The sequence below is a fragment of the Cuculus canorus genome, chromosome 2 (genome assembly GCF_017976375.1).
Source record: "Cuculus canorus isolate bCucCan1 chromosome 2, bCucCan1.pri, whole genome shotgun sequence".
In the NCBI taxonomy this organism is placed as follows: Eukaryota; Metazoa; Chordata; class Aves; order Cuculiformes; family Cuculidae; genus Cuculus; species Cuculus canorus.
Window position 1 is genome coordinate 139,604,398 of NC_071402.1, and position 19,169 is coordinate 139,623,566.

At 36.7% G+C, this 19,169-nt stretch overlaps 1 protein-coding gene across 10 annotated transcripts in view; it reads left to right on the forward strand.

Annotated features, from left to right (window-relative positions):
• The window catches only part of CACNB2 (calcium voltage-gated channel auxiliary subunit beta 2), a 254,983-nt gene that overhangs the window by 90,694 nt on the left and 145,120 nt on the right, over positions 1–19,169 (forward strand). Inside the window, exons 1-2 of one of the 10 annotated variants that reach the window (XM_054057357.1) lie at positions 501–1,043; positions 1,125–1,294. The exons of 8 other annotated variants lie outside the window; for them this stretch is intronic. In XM_054057357.1, the coding sequence (XP_053913332.1) occupies positions 1,214–1,294 (81 nt within the window). In that variant the 5' untranslated portion in view covers positions 501–1,043; positions 1,125–1,213. One more of the 10 variants, XM_054057358.1, reaches the window with a different exon arrangement.

Sequence of the window (19,169 nt, forward strand, 5' to 3'; positions counted from 1 at the left end):
GTCACTCCAGCGAAGGATGATACTTCTAACGCGTTGGGTACTTAGGTGCCACAAGATCCGTATTTGAGCAATAGCAGACAGGTATATAGTGCTATAGGTACATCACACTGCTCTTTGAAATACCATGTTTTCTGGTGAATCAGTGAGACTCCAGCAAACTCTTCTATCTGGAAGTGGTTTGAAACATTTCCCTGTAAATTCATGCTGTTATTCATAACAGGATCCTTTCGCCGTTCTCAAATGCAGTGCAGCCTGTTTTGTTTTTACTGCAATGCTTCTCTTAAAATGGTCTGCTCCAAATGCTCTCATGCTGTGCAATGAAGCATGAGTATTTTGCAAATGGTACTGGCCCGCGTGCTGAGTGAGGAGGCAGAGGTCTCCCTGTATAATCCGATTTCAATCAACTCACTCTAATCACTACTGATAGTTGCAAAATTTAGCCTGGATCTGCTTTGGTAATCTAGATTGACAGGAGGTAAAAGTAAAGGGACAGAAGGGCAGAGGAACAAAGAGAAACAAGCGGGGACAGTGATTTTCTGCTTTTGCATCCGCTTCTGGGATGTGTGTGCTGGCGGGTGCGCCTACTGCTGCGGAGGAGGTGCCGGGTCAACAGGTGCCCTCCAACGGGGCTGGAGCGGCAGCCACCACGCTGAGGGCACACACAACACGACAGGTACCTGCACGACCTGTTGGCCTGCATTATTTATTGACATTGAGATCTTAATTCTCTTTATTACTTGGAAGATCCCAGGGTCGTGAAATATTCAGGCATAGCAGCAGTTAAGCAGTGCAGCCAGCAACCGGTTGTCTCTTTGATATCCTCTGAAGTTGAGCAGCTTCCAGTGTTAGAGCTTCATTCCCCTACCAGCTCAGAGCTTGGGTGGAAGCTTGGTGGATAATCAGGCACTGCATTTTGTCAGTGGAGGAGGGAAGTGTCTGTGAGAACAGGTCCATTTGACTTTCTGCTTCAACTTTTCCAAGAGAAGAGCCAACTTTGGATTTCATGGATATACAGGAATACAGCCAGCTGCTGCTGAAGACAGGTATTTTGCAAAGATTTGTCTCTGTTTGACTGTATTGTACATTGGGAAGAAAAATGACTTTTTTTATTGTTACCTGACCAGATGCTTAGTGTGCCTGTGTCAGCCAGGCTAAGGGACTATACTCCCTGGGATAACAGAAGCACCTGGAATACACCTCTATCTGACTTTCCATGCTGGTGAGGCTGTTATTGGTCATCTCAGCCTTGCATGTTGCCATGCCAAAAACACCCAAGGCTAAAAATGTGTCCTGGGTAAGTACAAAAAATTGAACAAACTTTTTATAAGTATGCAGATTTTTAGATATGTATGAATTTGCTTCTCTATATATGTAGAATTATAAACTTAAATAGACTGAGGTGTAAGGTAGGTTAAAAAATTGTGATTTAATATATTTATTTAAGTTATTCCGAAGAAATAAGAAAAAAAAGCAACATTAATTGGAACATTGGTATTTTGATCAAATGATACTTGGGAGTTTTAAAATTATAGACTTTCAACTTACTTGTGTTTGATATATACTTTTCATCTGTGATAGTAAAGAGTTTGTACTACTGCCTCTTAAATGAACTGCAAAATTGTTGGGGCTTTCAGGGTAAAGGAGCCAGGCCTTATGAGCAAGATTTAAAGATTTGGAGGGGTTTAATACTTGCAATTATATTTTAATTTCTATTTTTTCATATTTCAGTGATTTGTGACTACAGATATTCCTTACATGTAGTATGATCCACACTGTTATACATTATTTTAAGAGTCTCAAAAGGTATTTCAGTGTGTTGCAATAAGTTGTAATAAACAGGGGAATTAAGGAGTTCATATTCGGTATCTTTTCTGTTGACTTTCTTAATTTTTACTAAGAAAATACATTGTTATTTTCTCCTTATACATCATTTCTGTGTCAGAAAATAGGATTCTCTGTCGCGGAATAAAGTAAGCCACGAAATATAATTCCAGACTAAGTGACAGTGTCCTTTCCTAACCTCTATCACATATGATTATACAACACTGCTCGCACACAGGCTGCTCTACAAAACAAGCAGAGTCCCAAATCTTGCCCCAGCTGTGTTGCCTGTAACTGTATTACCTTGTCCACAGTGCTGGGGTTGTTTGGGAATAAAGGACGTCACTGCTAGATATGAGGATACAGATACCTTCCCTTCCCTACTACTACTCAGTGACTAATAGCTATGAAAATGTGTTAAGTTTCAGATTATTTGGAAATGTACGTGTCTTCCTGCAGCAGGCTCTGGTTGTATATAAGCCTGATCGATAGATGTTTGTATTCCCCAACTTGGGTACTGAAAGATAAACTGCTCACTTATATAGTATGTCTTCTAGGAGGTAAAAGATCTTGTCTGTTTGCAGCTATGATTGTCTCCAGGTTTACATATCTAAAATAACTATTTCTGGTGTGATTATGTTGTAGAATGCTAAGGTCCTCACTCTTGCCTATAATTTTGCCCTGTGGAATAATCAGCAAGAATCAAATAAGACCTCTCTCCCCCTCCATGCTTTCACTACCACTTTGCACATAAAAGGAAACAGATAACATGCTGTCATGAAAACAGTACATTTTGATAATGATTTCAATTGAGTAATTGAATTAAAATGTATGTATTATGGATTAGCTCTATATTGTAAACAACAATGACCCTTAAATTGTTTCACTTAATCCATAGTTATAAATGAAAAATTTCTAAAGTCTAAATTGTTGTAAAAAGTAGTGCAAAATGGCAATTTGCAGTATTGCAGCTGTGAGTTATGTAAAGAAGTAGATGCAACATCGGAGCCACTGTAGCTTTTTGGGATTACTTCTACTGTATGTAGCATCTTTCCCCTTCAAAAATAAATAAATAAAACTGCCGAAGTTACTTGCAAGGATTTATGACTTAGTTTTGAATTAAGTGTATTCTATTAGTAATTTATGATTGTAACTGGATATCTGCTTAAGTCACAGAGCAAAAGGAAGAAATTCATAGTTCTGTAAAAAGATTATGATATTTTTAGTCTTACATTCACCTCTTTCTCTTTGGTTTTCTTGAGGAGGGGATATCTTTAGTCAATTCTTCCATCTTTTTTAATGTAGTATAAAAGTTATTTGCAGCTAAGTGACGGAAGATATAATTTCCTTAGTAAGTACAAAGATAATTTTGTGACTGGTACTTTAAATGAAAAAAAAAATAAAATTGCTATTGCACTGAGGATGTCTAAGACAAGTAATGAGTATGTTTCAGAACATAATAGTGGGGGGTTTTAGGGCTCTAACATTTTGAAAACCTGAGATACCCTGCAGTGAAGTACTGTGGAACCTTACGGAATCAGATACTTGCTTAAAGTATCACTTTTTTTAAATCTGAACAAACAGAGATTATCTCCAACTCACTGAAAATCTGGAATTTGACTCTGGAAGTTTTACCTGTCTGGTGATTTGATCTTGACTTTTATGCATATTCAGTGAAAATATGAGGGTCCAATATGAATCATAAGGGCAAGTGCAAGAAAATTTTTTGGCTATAACCCAGCAAAGCACTTCAGCATTTGAAATTTCAGATTATTTCTCATCTGCTTAAAATTTAAGCTTGTGGTTAATGAATTTCCTCAGTTAGCATGTTTGCTAAACTTAAGTTATTCTGTAATTAAAGTTGGCATTTGATCCTTGTGTCTTTAGCATAGAAGTTTTTAAAGACAGAAGCCACACTATGCTGGTGTATCTTTGTGCAAGAGATTGCTACCTGCACAATTCATATTTCTGCTTTAGGGCTTCCAAATGCTTACCTGGGTTCCTTCCTCCATGAACAAAACAAAACTGCGACTGCTACAGTGTTTAAAAGCTAGGCATTTTCTGGGACTTTTGCCAACATTTTGCACCAATGCATCTAACAGAACCTTGACTGCTGCGACGACCCTCACCTCAGAAACTCCAAGGCTGAGAAATTACTTTCTTGTGTCTTCAAAGAGCTGAGGAATTGACAGCGGCTTGGTGGGTTGTTTCTTCCTGAGAAGCTCTTCGGATACCATTTGATAGATCTGCATGAGTTTGGTACAGGCTGCAGTTTCCAGACATGTGAATTACAGCCTTGGTTTCACGCATGCAGTCTTGAGGAAAGCCTTGTTCACTGCTGCACATAGTGTGGATTTTATGTGCAGTAAATGGCCTTGGAGGGGCCATGGTGACTTTAGTTTTAAATAATGTAGAGAATATTTTCACTTCTGTCTCTAAAGGCTGTTGGTGCTGCCACTTACAAATGTTTTTGAAAATTACTGGGAAGAACTAAGGCTGACCTAGACACAATGAGTGTAAAACATTTGTCATCAAATACCTTAGTTTTTTTATATTTGATTTGCAAAATGCATCCATTTAATTATCCCTCCTGGAATAATTTTGTTAAGTTTACTCCTATTGACAAGAATTTAATTTTTATGTCTAAAATAAGTAGTATCGTTCTATGCTTGTTAATGGAAGATGTCTTCCCAATACTTTCTGTAAACTATTTTGCGAGTCTATTTTACTGGTATATTACAGGAGCAAACACCTTTAAGTATTCACTTTAATTTTGTACCTGATGTCATTTTCAAGGGTAGCGTGATCTTACAGAGTTCCAAATACAGACATTTTTATTCCTATCCAAACGTCCTCTGGCTTTTGGAGCCATACAAGCCCTGCTGGAGGGCTGCAAACCTTGACTCTGTGCCAAGGCAACCTACTAAGCAGAAAGGTCATTGAGCCACAGATATACAAAAATAAATCCTAGCTTTTTAGCCGAAAGCTGTGGAGCCTCCTCCTATGCTGCCACTAGTTATAGATCGTGGTACACACAGCAAAAAAAAAAAAAGAACAAAGTCTGTGTGCCATTTTGGTAGAGTAACTCTTCTTCCCTGAAAGACAGGTTTGGGTGGGTAGGAAATTTACTGCATTGCAATTACTATATGTAGGATGCTTAAGAATGTGTGCCCAGTGTGTTTCTGCTTTTATTAGTATTGATATTGAGTTGTCAGTGTTATTATTTAAAAGATAACTCTTGATTGTAAAGTATCCTTTATCTCTGTTCTCTTACTTATTAAGGTTCTTTGTCACACACCTAGTATTACTCAAATTCAAAGGAATGGAATTTAGAAAGGAGGAAGAGTGACTTTTATGCAATTAACTAAATTACAATTCCTCATGAATTCCCTGAGCTAATAAAAGGGAGTGATGTTTCTATCTCACTTTATTACATGTAGTGTTTACAGTAGTACAGAAAGTGAGGGATGAAAGAAGAAACATAGGATGTAAACAGTGAAATTTGCTTATTTCAGCTCAGAATGTTTCAAGAGAGGATGGGACATCTGTTGAAAATGTAAAGTTCAGTTACATTGATTTGGAAACTAAATATGGAACAACTTGAAAAAAATAGAGGATTAAGTGGTCAAAGAAAAAAATGGGAGAGGATAAAATTATAGGGGAGAAAAGGGAGATAAAGGCAAAATAGGAGCTTTGGATCTTAAGAGATGTGATAGCATTAGAAAGGAAGGATTAAAACATGCAGAAACACAAAGAGGAGGGTGTGGCTACATTAAGAGTTCTGATTTTGTATCTGCATTTTGCTGCATTTTGGGTCAGCCTGAAAATATGGCATTAAACAAGTAATTTTGAAGAACAGGCAGTGGAAAAATCATGAAAAAAATGGATGAATATTGATCCTCTGAGGAGACTTCTAGTGGTTACAAAAGTGGGTAAAGTCAGGAAATATTAAAGATGAAATGTCGCCTGTCTTTAGAACAATAGCAAAGCTATTGCTCATTTCTAGGGGTTGTTCTAAGTTATTGAAAGACAGTAGGCAAGGATCTGATGCAAGGTCTAAGTAGACAACTGCTGACTGCAGCGTTATCTCTGTTGGCTTGAAGATCTCTCCATGCAGCAGCTGGTGTAGTCTATCGGATAAGAGGCAACTGATTACTTGACTCTGGCTTGCATGGAGGACTTCATTCTTTCTTAAATCATGGCTCTTGACATTTAAAGGTTGACATAGCCGAAACTACTGTAGATATTTTTAGCTGAAAAACAACACTATTGGGAAAAAAAAAAAAAAAAGAAGTAAAAAAAAGTATCATGTTGTTACATAGTACATGAAGTGGTGTTTCTTTTCAGTAAATCAATAGGGTGCTGTTTTGGTTCTGTCTCATCGTGGCCTAATGTGTGCTAATGATATTCATTCTGTCAAATAAGCATGAACTGAAATGACATTGTCATTTGCTTTCCCTCTGGCTGTTATCAAGTCTTTAGTCTCTATTGCAGACAGCTCTTTGCATTCTCAGGTGATAGAGCAAGCTTCTTTGGTGAAGTTCTGATGAAGACTTTGGCTCTCTCCTCTGGCAGCCCATTATTTTTTTTTCCCCACTAATAGCAGGAGACCCGGGTTGTCCCCATCTTTCAGAGGGAAATTTGTGGGAAAGCTCTGATGGCTCCCAGATTGTCTCCCTCTGCTTGCACAGGACTCAGGTGGTGTGCTACAGAATGTTCAGGGGATTCAAAGCACTAGGAAACAAAAGGCAAGAAGCTTAATTATATCTTATCCCCTCCTCTAGTTTTTCTTGTACTTATTTCTCAGTCTGATTCCCACTGATTTTAGTTGGAGCTACAAGCATGATCTGATTAGCAGAAAGGTTGTCAGGGCATGCAGAACTTGAAGCAGACTTCTGTAAGTTAGAGGACTTGCTTCCCTCGAAATTTCTGAAATAATTCCTTTGAATGAGAAGAACCAGGATTCTCCCTCTGTCCTTGGAGCTTCTGGGCTATACCAGCAGAGTCACACACAGTTTCTGTGAGCAGCAGTAGTCTGTGTGTGCAAGGTTGTGTGACTGCACTCCGTCTGCTGGCACTGGTAGTCGGGGCTGGATGTGGGTGGTACATACCTATGGATACTGCTTGACTCGGGCAGTTTGCTTGATCTTTAAAATTAAGCAATCATGTTTGAAAATAAATTAATGATACATTCCAAATTTTAGTATTTCATCTTTATGTCCGGCACACTGAATTTGTGACTACCAGGCAGTAATTTTAAAAAGGGTAGAGGACAATTTATGTGATAGAAAGTTCTTTCCTAGAGTACTTTTTCTAATTGCTACTTGTAATCTCCGCAGACTTTTGTAGCCACACAGGTATAAAGGGGAAGGTAAGAGGAATGAGTTTTCCGTTTTTTAAGATTTAAAATTTAGGGTTTTTTTGACTAGCAAGAGTTGATAAAAAAGCAGAAGTTACTAGTTAATCCAGTCACCATCAATTTCAGCTGCCTTGAACTGTTTTGATGACAAAAACTTCTAGAGACTTTCAGTTTATTCTGGGATAAAGGAGACAGCAGTAAAAAAATACAAACCTGACTTTGAAGGTAATGTTATTTGAGATGAAATAGAAAATGAAATTACAGAAGCATCTCTAGATAAAAGGAAATTATGCCTGTTTTTTCTTAGTAATATTTGTACTGGCCATTGACATTAAAATCTGGATACAAGAATGTCAGCTTTATATTCCAGTGGATTAGTTATTTCTCTTGTAATTTCCCTTTTATAAGGTTTTTTGCCCCTGTTAAAATCAGAGCAGCAATATAAATTTGCAGTGGATTTTTCCCATATTTAAGTTGTAAAGACTAAAGCTGATGGAGGTCTGCCTGTTACTTAAATTTATGACGGATTACCAGGTACATCTTGTATGTTTAAAGGCGTAAATGGGCCCAGAGTGCTTTAAAGTGTAAATGGTTTGTTTTTCCAGTGATACATGACAAATCCAACATGTAACTGCATAGGTATTTATGGACTCTTCACTGCGATCATCAGTGCATTAATGAGAGAGTTATTCCTAAAAATATGGTAGCCAAGGGAAATAGAAAGGTAGAGAGAAGAGCAGCTACTGGTTACTCAGCATTTTAGGCTGAGAACATATTGCATCACTAGGGAGACTATGAATATCAAGAAAGATGGGGAGGTTTTAATCCTTTCATGTTTGATTAATATTATACATGATATAGAAAGGTTATGTTGGGTTTGAACAGACTAGGACTGTATGTTAAGTGTCATGTCCTGGATCTACGAGACAAAACAGTAAAATCGGTCTTTACAGTTAAGACTATAAAAAATTCTGTTTGGATTAATATTGCTGTCTTTTTAAAATCTTTTTGCTCATTTCAGTTGCTAAATTTCAACTGGAACTTTGCTTGTGTGGATTTTGTAACATTCCAAAGTTTTTTTATACTATGAAATCATATTGCCCTTTAAGTAATGTGTGATGCCCAACAAAAATCATGCATACAATAGGAAAAGCTCATGAGAAATATTAAGAAAATGTGTCTATATTTTAGTCATAAAGTTTTAGATACAGGTGATCAGAATTTCTTGGAAATGTAGTGATGATAATATATGCTTAGGTTTTTATGCTTCTGTATCTGTTTATTTCTTGCTTTTTATACTCGTTCACAAGATGATTCTTGTATATCTAACCATTAACTCTTATATACTGAATTCATAAGGGCTACTGATTTCATCGGGTAGCTTGTTCTTGTATGAAACTATAAACAGGATTTCCAATGTGTAAATTGTTTTTGAGTATTTATAGCCAATCTGAATGTAATACTGTGCAGAAAACTAAACCAAGTAAAGCATAGGGTTTTTTTTTGTTATTTATTGTGGTGGAAAAAAAACATGATAAAAAATACCACAATAAAGAAAAAATAACATACTACCGTAGCTTCTCTGAATTATCATCAGGAATGTACTTACATAGTTACTATGAAGTGGAGTTTTGTTGCCTTTTGAGATGTGGTAAGAGATGTCAGACCTCTTCTGTAGTTAAATGAAAACCACGTCATTGCTTCCTAATGCAGAATACAGCAGCTGATTACGAGACTAGATAAATCTGGGCAATGCTATGCAAAGATGTGTCACAGAAAAAATATATGTACAAATAACATGCAAAAAAGTGACAGGTATAGAAGCATATGTTGCATTCCCAAGATACATGCTGGCAAGGCAGAGGTATCTTCTTCCCATGATACGTGACTGCTAAGTGAAGTCACAAGCGGAAACATCTTGGAAATGAGAGAAGAGCCAAAATACATTAGAGATTTTGAAAGAAACCAAACAGCAAAGAAGTAAAGACGGTTGTAAAAGCTTTATGTTTCAAGACTTAAAAATCCAGGCTTGTGCCTAGAGACCCTCAGTGATGCCTTCTCTGCAAAGGCCATGGGGATTGCCTTTATGTCTGAATTTCCTCTGTAATAGATTCGGTTCTGTCTGATATAGCACATTGAATTTTTTCCGTATTTCCAGGTCAAATGCTGTTTCCTTGTTTCAGGATGTCTTTGGCCAGTCTTCAGGGAAAATCCCCTCCATGAGACTTCTGTCATGTTATAGAAGCTGGCTATTGAGTGCAAAATATTGATAAGCAACTCTGAGATAATTTAATAATTCAATTTAATTTAATAAACTATAAAAGGCACTTTAATAGCTACCATAATAATAACTTGTTATCTTCAGAATTTTTAGAAAATAATAGGAGATCCTTTGTAAGCAACACCTCAATTTTTGAATATTCAATATTTCAGACCAATACCATACTCTTCAGGTGTGAATTATTTTATTGCAGGGTTCATCTATATTCAGTGCTTGCAGGTTTTACTGTCTTGTGGGTTTTTTCTTCACTGAAAGGCTTACTTCCCATTTGAAATCTATCCCATGGCAAAGAGTAAACTGCACTTCTTTTTCGTATTATTTCTTCTGCACCTTCCAGTCATTTTGAGACTTTACAGTCAGGTTTTCCTCTATATCTACTCTATGCTGACCAAAGAATTCATATGCACTATAGGAGAAAATAACCAAATGAGAAGGCTGTGAAATACATAAAGAACTTTTAAGTGGACTAGATACTCATACTGTGAATAAGAATAATATTTAAAAAAATAATATTAAATGTTACTTCTTGAAATAAGATCAGTAAAGAATTAAAGATATATTTAAAAAACATAATGTCTCTAAACCCAAGAAGAGACAATGCTGTTATTAAAAAAGATGGAATGTAGCTCTGCTGAGTCCTTTGAGTGCACTCTTACAAATTTTTTCATTGCTGCACTACTTAATATGGTTTCCTGTTGTTAAAGTAAATGTAAAAGAAGTTCTGGCTTACTCTTTCTTTGGCTAACAAGAGCCATTCCTGAATAAGGGACATTCAGTTGTCCTTGAAGTTGAAGTTCCTCCATAAAGGGGCAAGAATGTCTAAAGACATCGGGGAAAACAGGATTACATTCCAAAAGCACAAAGGGAACAGGGAAATTGAACTAACGTTTTCTCAGCGATTGGTATGTACCTCTCTATTTATTTCTTCTGAAAAGGTACAGGTGATATACAACATCTTTTGATGAGTTGCTTCCTCTTCATAAACTGTCATGTCGGTCTAGTCCTAGAAATATACTTGCTTATTGGTGAAAATGAGATGTTACTGGAATGACTCAGCATAATTAAGGCCTTTTTTAGGTTGTGGAAAGTTAGAACAGAAGTTGATACGCTGCACCTTAATTCAGACAAATGAATATGCAGCCGAAGCTTCACAGGAAAACCCCCAAATTCAAAGACTCATGGCTTCTCACTAAAGCATCAATTTACAGACTTGGTCATACACCATGACTTGCTTCTCACAGACCACAGAGCTAATTTTTTCATGAGTGTTTGGTTGACTACTAAGGAGAGAGTGCACTTTCTTCTAACTTTTACCATGCTTTTTATTGCAATGAAATCATATTTTATTTAATGACTGTTAGGTACACTGACAAACCAGCAATATGTATTTGATGTGCTTAAGTGCATGAAATAGTGTACTTGTAAAGTGAGTTGGTGATATTCTTTGGAGATATTGACAACCTGTAGAAAATAAAGCTAATGAGGCAAAATGTAACTAGAGAATGGACATTAATTTCTTCTCAAAATAACATTTTTAGGAGCAGATTTTTGTAGAAGAAGCAGAAACATAATCACCCCCTTCCAGCTAAAGCATCTTTACAACTCAGCAACTGACGAATTGTGTTCTTCCATGAAACTAAACAAAAAAATCTAAATTCAAATATATTTTAAACCATCAAAATGTATTAATGTAATTTAATGAATTATTAATCTAATATTGATGTCTATAATTAGTTTCACTTAGCTAGTTTTCAGTTTAAGATATTTAACAAATTCTTGCTCTGTTTTTCATAATTGTAAAATCCTTCTCAATATTAGGGAGACTTTCATTAGGAGATTTTTCCCATTGTAAATAGAAATGAAACAAGTTGCATGCCAGCTATTTCAGTGCTGACAATTGGACTCTTGCAAGGTCACTTACAAAAGCTCATAAACTTAATTAAGTTCTTTTGCAGGCTTTGACGTGAAAAGTAAGTTGAAAAATGTTGGATTGCCAGAAATTTCAAAGTGTTCCCACTGCTACAGCCAACAACGCTTTAGGAGAGGGGACAGGGCAGAACAGGGCTGTGCTCTTTAGTTCCTGGCAAAATGACACAAAGATAAAACAAAACCTCCTAAGTGACTTTCCAACTTTCTTCTGAACAAACTGTACTCTCAAGTATCATTTCAAATGCCATCAGCTCTGTCACATGCTAAATCTTGTAGTAAAAGGGTAAGAAACTGTCTGATGTTTGTTTGAAGTCAATAAACCTGTTCTGATTTAACCTGTGCATGCTGTATAACAGTGTGAGAACAGTGCTAGGTATGATTATACTACATTTCTGATGAGTAAAATAACATCAGTCACACATCTTTATACACTGTCATCAGAGCAGACATTTTAGTTTTTCCACCTGTTTTAGGGATGATGGGATGTAGGCACACATGCGTTGTTGGGGCTGTTTTCCTCCATCAGATGATCTCATGTCACCGCTGTACACTGTTGGACTGGCAATCTTTCTAAATAAATAGAACTAATGGTCCCAAACCAATGGGAAGTTTATTTTATATTATCAAATCCTACCATCCAGCAGGAGCCCGCAGGGCTGCGGTACCGGTGCCTGTGTCCCAAGCAGTGCTGGTCTGCAGGGCTGGGAAGGAAACCTGAGGCTCCAAGTAGGGTGGTTAGCTGGTGTGCATGACTGGAGCAAAGCTGATCCTTGTTGATAGCCTAACAGTACAGCAATACCATCATTTCTAAGCTGTCTGTGTGAGGACCTGACCTGCAGGGATCAAGTCTGGGGCTGCTAGATAAGCAGCGTCAAACACCATAAGTCACTGCATCAATTTGCTGGCCATAATTTTCCCTCCAAAGTTCTTTTCCTTTTCCCATTCCTCATTCTTACCCAAATAAACACCACTCCCCTAATAGCTTTTTTTTTTTTTTTTTTTTTTCCCAATGGATCCTAATTTTGGACGTCTGACAGTGTCGCCCAGGTAATAGGGCTGTGTACAACCTTACTGACAGGGTTACCTACACACTGTGTTAGGTGTGTGACCAGTTTGATCATCACAGAGAATGAATCACGTAGTTCAGGTTGACATTTTTAAGACTTGCCAAACTCTGCAATTTGTGAAAATCCATAGGTAATTCCTCACTTCCTCTAGAGTGGAGAAAAAACTAGAGAATGAAAACATAAAAAATAAAGTTGAAATGCAAAATAATCCAGTAATTATTAATAGGAAATATATATAGTAGTTAAATAGATCAATTATTTACTGATTCTTCTAAGGCCGTTATTAAGTTCTACTTGCACATTCATTTTCAGGGACACTAGCTACTGGAAACACGGGGTTTGTGTCATATTTTACTTAAAGAATGCACTCAGCACAGATTTAAAGGAGAATAAACAGGTGTAATATTTTGTGATCACGGTCTTCAAGTCGTTTACAGTAATTCATGAAAATTTTAATTTTTGTTCTTAGGGTTATTTATTATATTATTCAATGGATATACTGTTAATCCTCTGAAATGTGACTAAGTGGATCGGTTGCACAAAGTATGACAACTATGACTTCATCCAGAGCCTCTTGTAAGGACCTCGTTCCCATATTTCAGATGACATTTTCATCTCTTGCAAGCTGTATTCTGGTGTGTTGTGTGCCTTAACAGACAGAACTTACTGGTCCAGAATTACTAGCAAACTCGTCAAGCCTGTACCTAAATGGGTGCAGCACTGTTACTGCCAAATTCTGCTTTCTGTTTCTGAGTTTTTTAACTTTTACTTTGTATGAATAAGCATTTCTTCATCTGTTTACAGCTGGTAAAGAATGCTTTTGTTTTCACAGAACAGGGCAAATGCTGGTTATTCATGGAAATTTATCATAGCATATAGGGTAGAGTTTGGGAGTGCTTGCTGTACCCTCCATCCTCCCCAGCAGAACTCCCCTGGCAGTCAGCCCATCCCTGGGGTCTCAGGTGCCTGGTGGCGAAAGTCTTCCTTTTTGGGTGGCCAATCCATGGTCAGTGGGGATCAGAGCTTTAAATCTGATACTTTTCCAGAGTTTTCAGTTGTTTCAATGGTTCCTCTGATGTGGGCACTCTGAAATATTTTAGTAAAGATCATCCATCTTTTAAGCTTTCCTCATAGTGGTCAAATATAACCTCCAGGCTCAGAACCACTACAGCTTTATCTGTTCATGAATGTGACTTGTAGACTGTGTTGAACAAGAAGAGTGTGAGAAATACCTTCAATGAGTCCCGTTTCTGGCATTTTTTTTTAGACATAAATTCAGCATATTAAATAGAGCTATATTTTTAGCCAGAATTGCTTCCTAGCAACAGATCATTTACTGTACTATGGTCTTAAAATGTATTAAATAATTTTAGCTTTCCTACTTTAACCTCAGTGGATTACACTAATGCCTCTCTCTTTCCCTGTGCTGTGCTATGCTATATGCCTTCCGGTACAAGAGAGCAAACTACTGTCAAGGCCATATTGTGCTTAACCCCAAATGCTATTAAACATTTTTAGCATAAGGATGGTAGCAGCTATTATACTACCATCCTTATGCTAAAAAGCTAGTTGATTAGTAGGATGGTAGCATAATAGCTGCTACCATCCTACTAATCAACTAGCTAAATAAATACTCCAAAACTCAAGAGACTGCTATCCAAAAGCTGTTCTGATTTATACTTTCACAAGTTAAAAAAAAAAAAAAAAATTAAAACATAGCTGTCTTCTTGAAAAAGCTGTAAATAAAAATGAAGGAAGAAATTGGAATGGCAGTGGTTAACCTTTAAATCTGATAAATTTGCAGAATTTTTAGCTATTTGCATGGGATAGGAAGGAATATGTTTTACTGGTCAAATTTCTGTAAAGTTTATTTTTTTTTTAAAAAAAAAAAACTTTACTTATTTTCTCCTAATTCTAAATATTTTAGACTTAGTACTGAACGGTTTTGTCTTTATAGTTCAATTTCTACTTTTACATTCATGTTATAGTTGCAGTGGTATTTCGTAGAGCTTACTCCAAAAGTAGTTTTGATTTTCATCTGTAACCAATGTGCATATCATGCTGAAGACAAATAATAAACCTGTCTGGGTTGAGCAGCTTATTGTCTAAATAAAGCCTGTACTGTTTAAAGAGGATGCTTTGACTGAAGTATTTAAATGGTCTAGACATGATAGTGCAAGAAGGCAAAGGTCACACAAGTCATTTTCTTCCATATCCTGCCACCTTCTAAATGTTGGTTAAATCTGAAGAAAATCATGCTGTCAGACAGCAAACCTGCCTTTCCATCAACACAGTGTAGTCACCTAGACTAAAACAAAAGTTATTTCTACACACTTTTTATATAACTAGAAACGGTTATGGGGAGAAGCAAATGATACACTTTCATTAAATTCTGGCCAGTGGCTACTCCTTGTAGACTTCTAAGATATCTTAAAGTTTAATTGTAGAATAGATTAACTGAAGTTAAATAATACTTCAAATACTTAAATTACTATTCAAATACTATTCAAATACTTAAAATACTTTAATTACTGTAAAGTTCTGAATGTATTTTAGAAGTCTTTAAATTTTAATTTTTACTTTATTTTTAAAATATAATATTTGAATTACTTGGATATTCTCCAGATATACAAATTCTGGATTGATGAAAACTAAGTTCTCAAAACACTCAAAAATATTCTCTACCATTGAAAACAAATATCTATTGATTTAGTCCTTTTAACTCTATTTATGTCCCATTCAGTATTGAGATCAGTGGGATAGAAATCTCCAGAGATTTAGGAATTTCATAATTTTTTATTTATTATAATTTTTATCCTGTTTCTGTTCTAGTGTTTTCCTACTAGTTCTAGGCTAAGTGTTTTTCCAGTATTTCTGGAAGTGATAACCTTTTTCTTTACCCTCCTAGACTTCACATTTAAAATGTTAAGTAAAAGTCTTTGCGCCAGTTTTGTTGTTATTTATGCATGGGCAAACAAATCACAGCTGTCAAGTTTTGTGCACACCATGGAAGATGTTTTTGCTGAATAAGACTAATAAGTCCCTTTACAACCTTAATGCAATTTTGCATATAATAAAAAACTTCCATTTGAAAAACAGAAGTGCTGATGAAAAAAAATCTATTCATTCTGGTTGGTGAATTATTTTATTATGTACAGGGTACATAAATGCTAAAGATATACTCTATTTCTGTATCTCAGTGCTTGCCTGGTGAGAATAAAAACATTGTTTCTGTCTTGTTTCTTTGCTTCAGGTGCTCTTCTGTTTGATTACCAATTAATATCAACTGTGATAATGTGTATGTAGTATGGAAGCTGACACTGGAATCACAGCAGTCTGGCAGATGGGAGATACTATTAACTGTTACTGAGATGCAAAGGGAAATCATCAATGCATTCATGACACAATTCATTACCCAGACCCAAATAAGTTTCTGATAAGGCACACAATCTTAATTCAGACATTTCTTAAAACTCAGTCCTGAATTAGACATCAATATTTAAACTATTTTTTTAACCCTAAAGGATTAATTTTGTCCTTGTATTTCAATAAAAGTAAACTGAAAGAAATAATTCTGGTTTATTCCTAGTATTGTACAAGACATTGCCTAACGTTACAAGACACTGACTTGGCCCCTGCTCTCAAAAATGAATTATTCAAGCAGCTCTAACTAGGAGTGATAGCATATGATCTTCAGCATTGCTTTCTTGGCTTTCAGCCTGGCAGACCAGGTGTTTGAAATCTGCAGATTTTCCTTACTTTTCATACAGCTACATGGTTATTATTTTATTCTGTTAAACTTTTTATGCATTTGGGTTTCGGTCTTTCCCGTATTTTGTTGCAGTATCTTGCTCCTGTTTGTGCACGCTCTGAAGCTGCCAGATGAAGTCTGGCAAGTGAATGACGCAGAGATATTCTGGTATCTCAGTGTTAGGTGCTGAGCTCTTCTTTGTCTCAAGCGTAAGATACTGCTTTCCCATTTGAAATTTGGGAGCCTTGTAGGAAAGAGTTTTCAGGGTTGAAGTGTTTGGTTTGGCCTTTACCCTTGCCATATCCTTTTCTGGATCTGGTGCTTCCCATCCTTCATGAGTGTGCTGTACCTGTACCAAGTCTTGCTTTCCTGGTGGTGCAGCTGGATGCGGATCAAGTAGCAACGGCTTGAAGTGCCAGTAACATCAGAAAGTGGCCAAGGGGATGCAACGTGAAATCAGACAAGTTCATCACTGAGTGCACGGGTCAGTGTAACTGTGCCCAGATGTAATCAATATCCCTTATCATAATGGGAGATTATACAGGTGGGTTCTCTGCTGTTGTCCATGACAACAAGGTTGAGACAATTAAATCTAAAAATGCTGTATGATAAATACTAGGATTATGCCAAGCTTAAATAATTCCATAGTGTCTTTTATGTTGTGCCAGAAACATTTAAACACTTATAAAAATATAGTTTGGGATGTTATTTAGTGGCTGTATGGTTTTGAACTTCTAATTTTCTGTTTCACCTGTAGTTTTAACTGAGAAAAGATGAAACCATTGAATGTATTTCAGAGCAAAAAGGCATACTGAAATAAAGCGTCTGGGTTGATACAGCACTGAGCTGAAAACTGCTCGGGCAGTCCAAGGTAGTTTTCAGGTCCTCAATTTTCAGAGAGAGATGTTTTAATTGCATTTTCTGTATGCTTTAGAAATCTAATCCCAGGCCGCCTGGACTGGTTGTGGCTGTTGGCAGGGAGCCTGCAGGGCCTTTTTCTGGCCTGTGCTGAGAGCTGCAGAATCAGCTTCTGCATCTGCTCTTTTCTCCTGCCTTCTATAAAAACCTGCCATGCAGTGAGTTTATGTTTTTATCCTTCCATATTTTGTATTGTCTCAGTTTCAAGATGAATTCTAGTGAGATTATAGTAAGAACATGTATTTTAAGTTTTCTTTAGTATATCTGAATGGATTACTCTGAATCGTACATGTTACAAAAAAATATTACAGTAGTTGTGTTAAAAAAACAAGGATGAAATATCATCATAAGTTCCCCTGAAAAGCAGGCTTGCCCACTCCACCAAAAACTTCTTTCTCTGATCTGAAGTATTTTCTTATTGTATTTCATACGACCTTCACTTTACCTGACCCCCTTCTAAGGATTTTGGTGAGCTTTAGAGATATTTAGAATTAGCTGCAGTGTTTTATGATATACCATTATTAGTTGCCAGTTGATGGTAGAGGAAGCCTCCCCATGTGCCCTGGTCATTCATAACTATCCGATAAATCACGTGGTGAGGGGCATGTCAAAAATCTTTCAGTATTTCTATGTCAGTGCTACACTTGAAACTCTGTATTCTTCTGTGATTCTTGATTTTTACAACTGTATCAGTGTTGTTATAGCAGAACTTAAAAAAAATTGTTGCAGTCAAACAGAATTTGTTTCCTGAGACAGTTTAAAAAAAAAAAAATTGGTCTACATCTACAGTGAATATGAAATAATGAAATAGTCATCAGTATTTGTTGCCCATATGCCTAAGTATTTGTTTAGGTGTCTGTCTGCCTTGAAAAAACTCACATATTTAATTCGTTAGTTGATAGTATAATCATAGTATGAAGCGGTGTAGAGTGGTATGGAGCAGCACAGATTTCCTTATCTTGCTATACTGCATGAGAACAGGAAATCCTGAAAAATACCAGTGTGTTTATCTACGTCATATGGCATTCCTGGCTTCAACATCAGGCAGAGCATTGTCTCCTTTCAGCCCCACTGTGAGCTGCCCATTTTGCAGAGCTGTGAAGACGTAGCCAGCACAGCTGGGTGATCCTGTCCTCACCTGCGTAGGCAGCTGGATGTGAACATGAAATTGATAAAGCCAGGCTGACAAAGAGTATGAAACCCTGGACCTGGTGCAGAAGCTGGCCTTGTATAATTCCTACATGGCATAAATTGTCAGTCAAGAGACTTAATTTTGAGTATGTCTCCCCAGAGACAGCACTGTTGCATATTGCCCTTTATTCCACACAGATTATAGTGTCAGCACAGCGAGAAGTTGAACTTGGAGATATTTTTAAAATAGTCTCTGTTTAGTAGAGAAGACCTATTTGCAATATCTGGTTTTATTTATATCATAAAGCTTAGTTTCCTATGCTAAAGCCTCACCCTTATATCCAGGGTTACAGATAAGGAGCCGTAAGTGCAGCTAAGGCAAGAAGGTGCAAAATAGCCTTCAGCCATCAGCCTTGGGACAATGACATGACCTAATCTTAAACTTTTGCCGGCTCCAGTCCAGCATCCTCTGGGATGCTCAGTCTACCCCTTCTCCCTGTGTTCCCCTGCCCTCACAGGCCCTTTTTCGGGAAGGAAGAAGCTAAATATTGTAAGAACAGCTGTTCTGTTCTTGCTGCTCCAGTGTCTCATTTTTTAATGTAGTCCTAAGACAGTAAATTAATTGGATTGTTATTTTTATCTTATACTTTAGATGGTACTGTGGATCTGATACTCTCTTTTTAAATGTTCTGCTTGCATTTTATAATTCATTAGGTATCTGTAGATATGCAATAAATGAAGGATGGTGCTACCCTAGCAAAGACTCATTTATTTCCAAATGAGTCTCCACAATAGTCATTGTCGTTTTTAATTTTTTTCTCCAAAAAGATATAATTGTCACCATTTCTATGTTGTAATGCAAGTACAGTCAAGTGGAAAAGGCTTAGAAATTAAATCATAGCACTAGGCAAA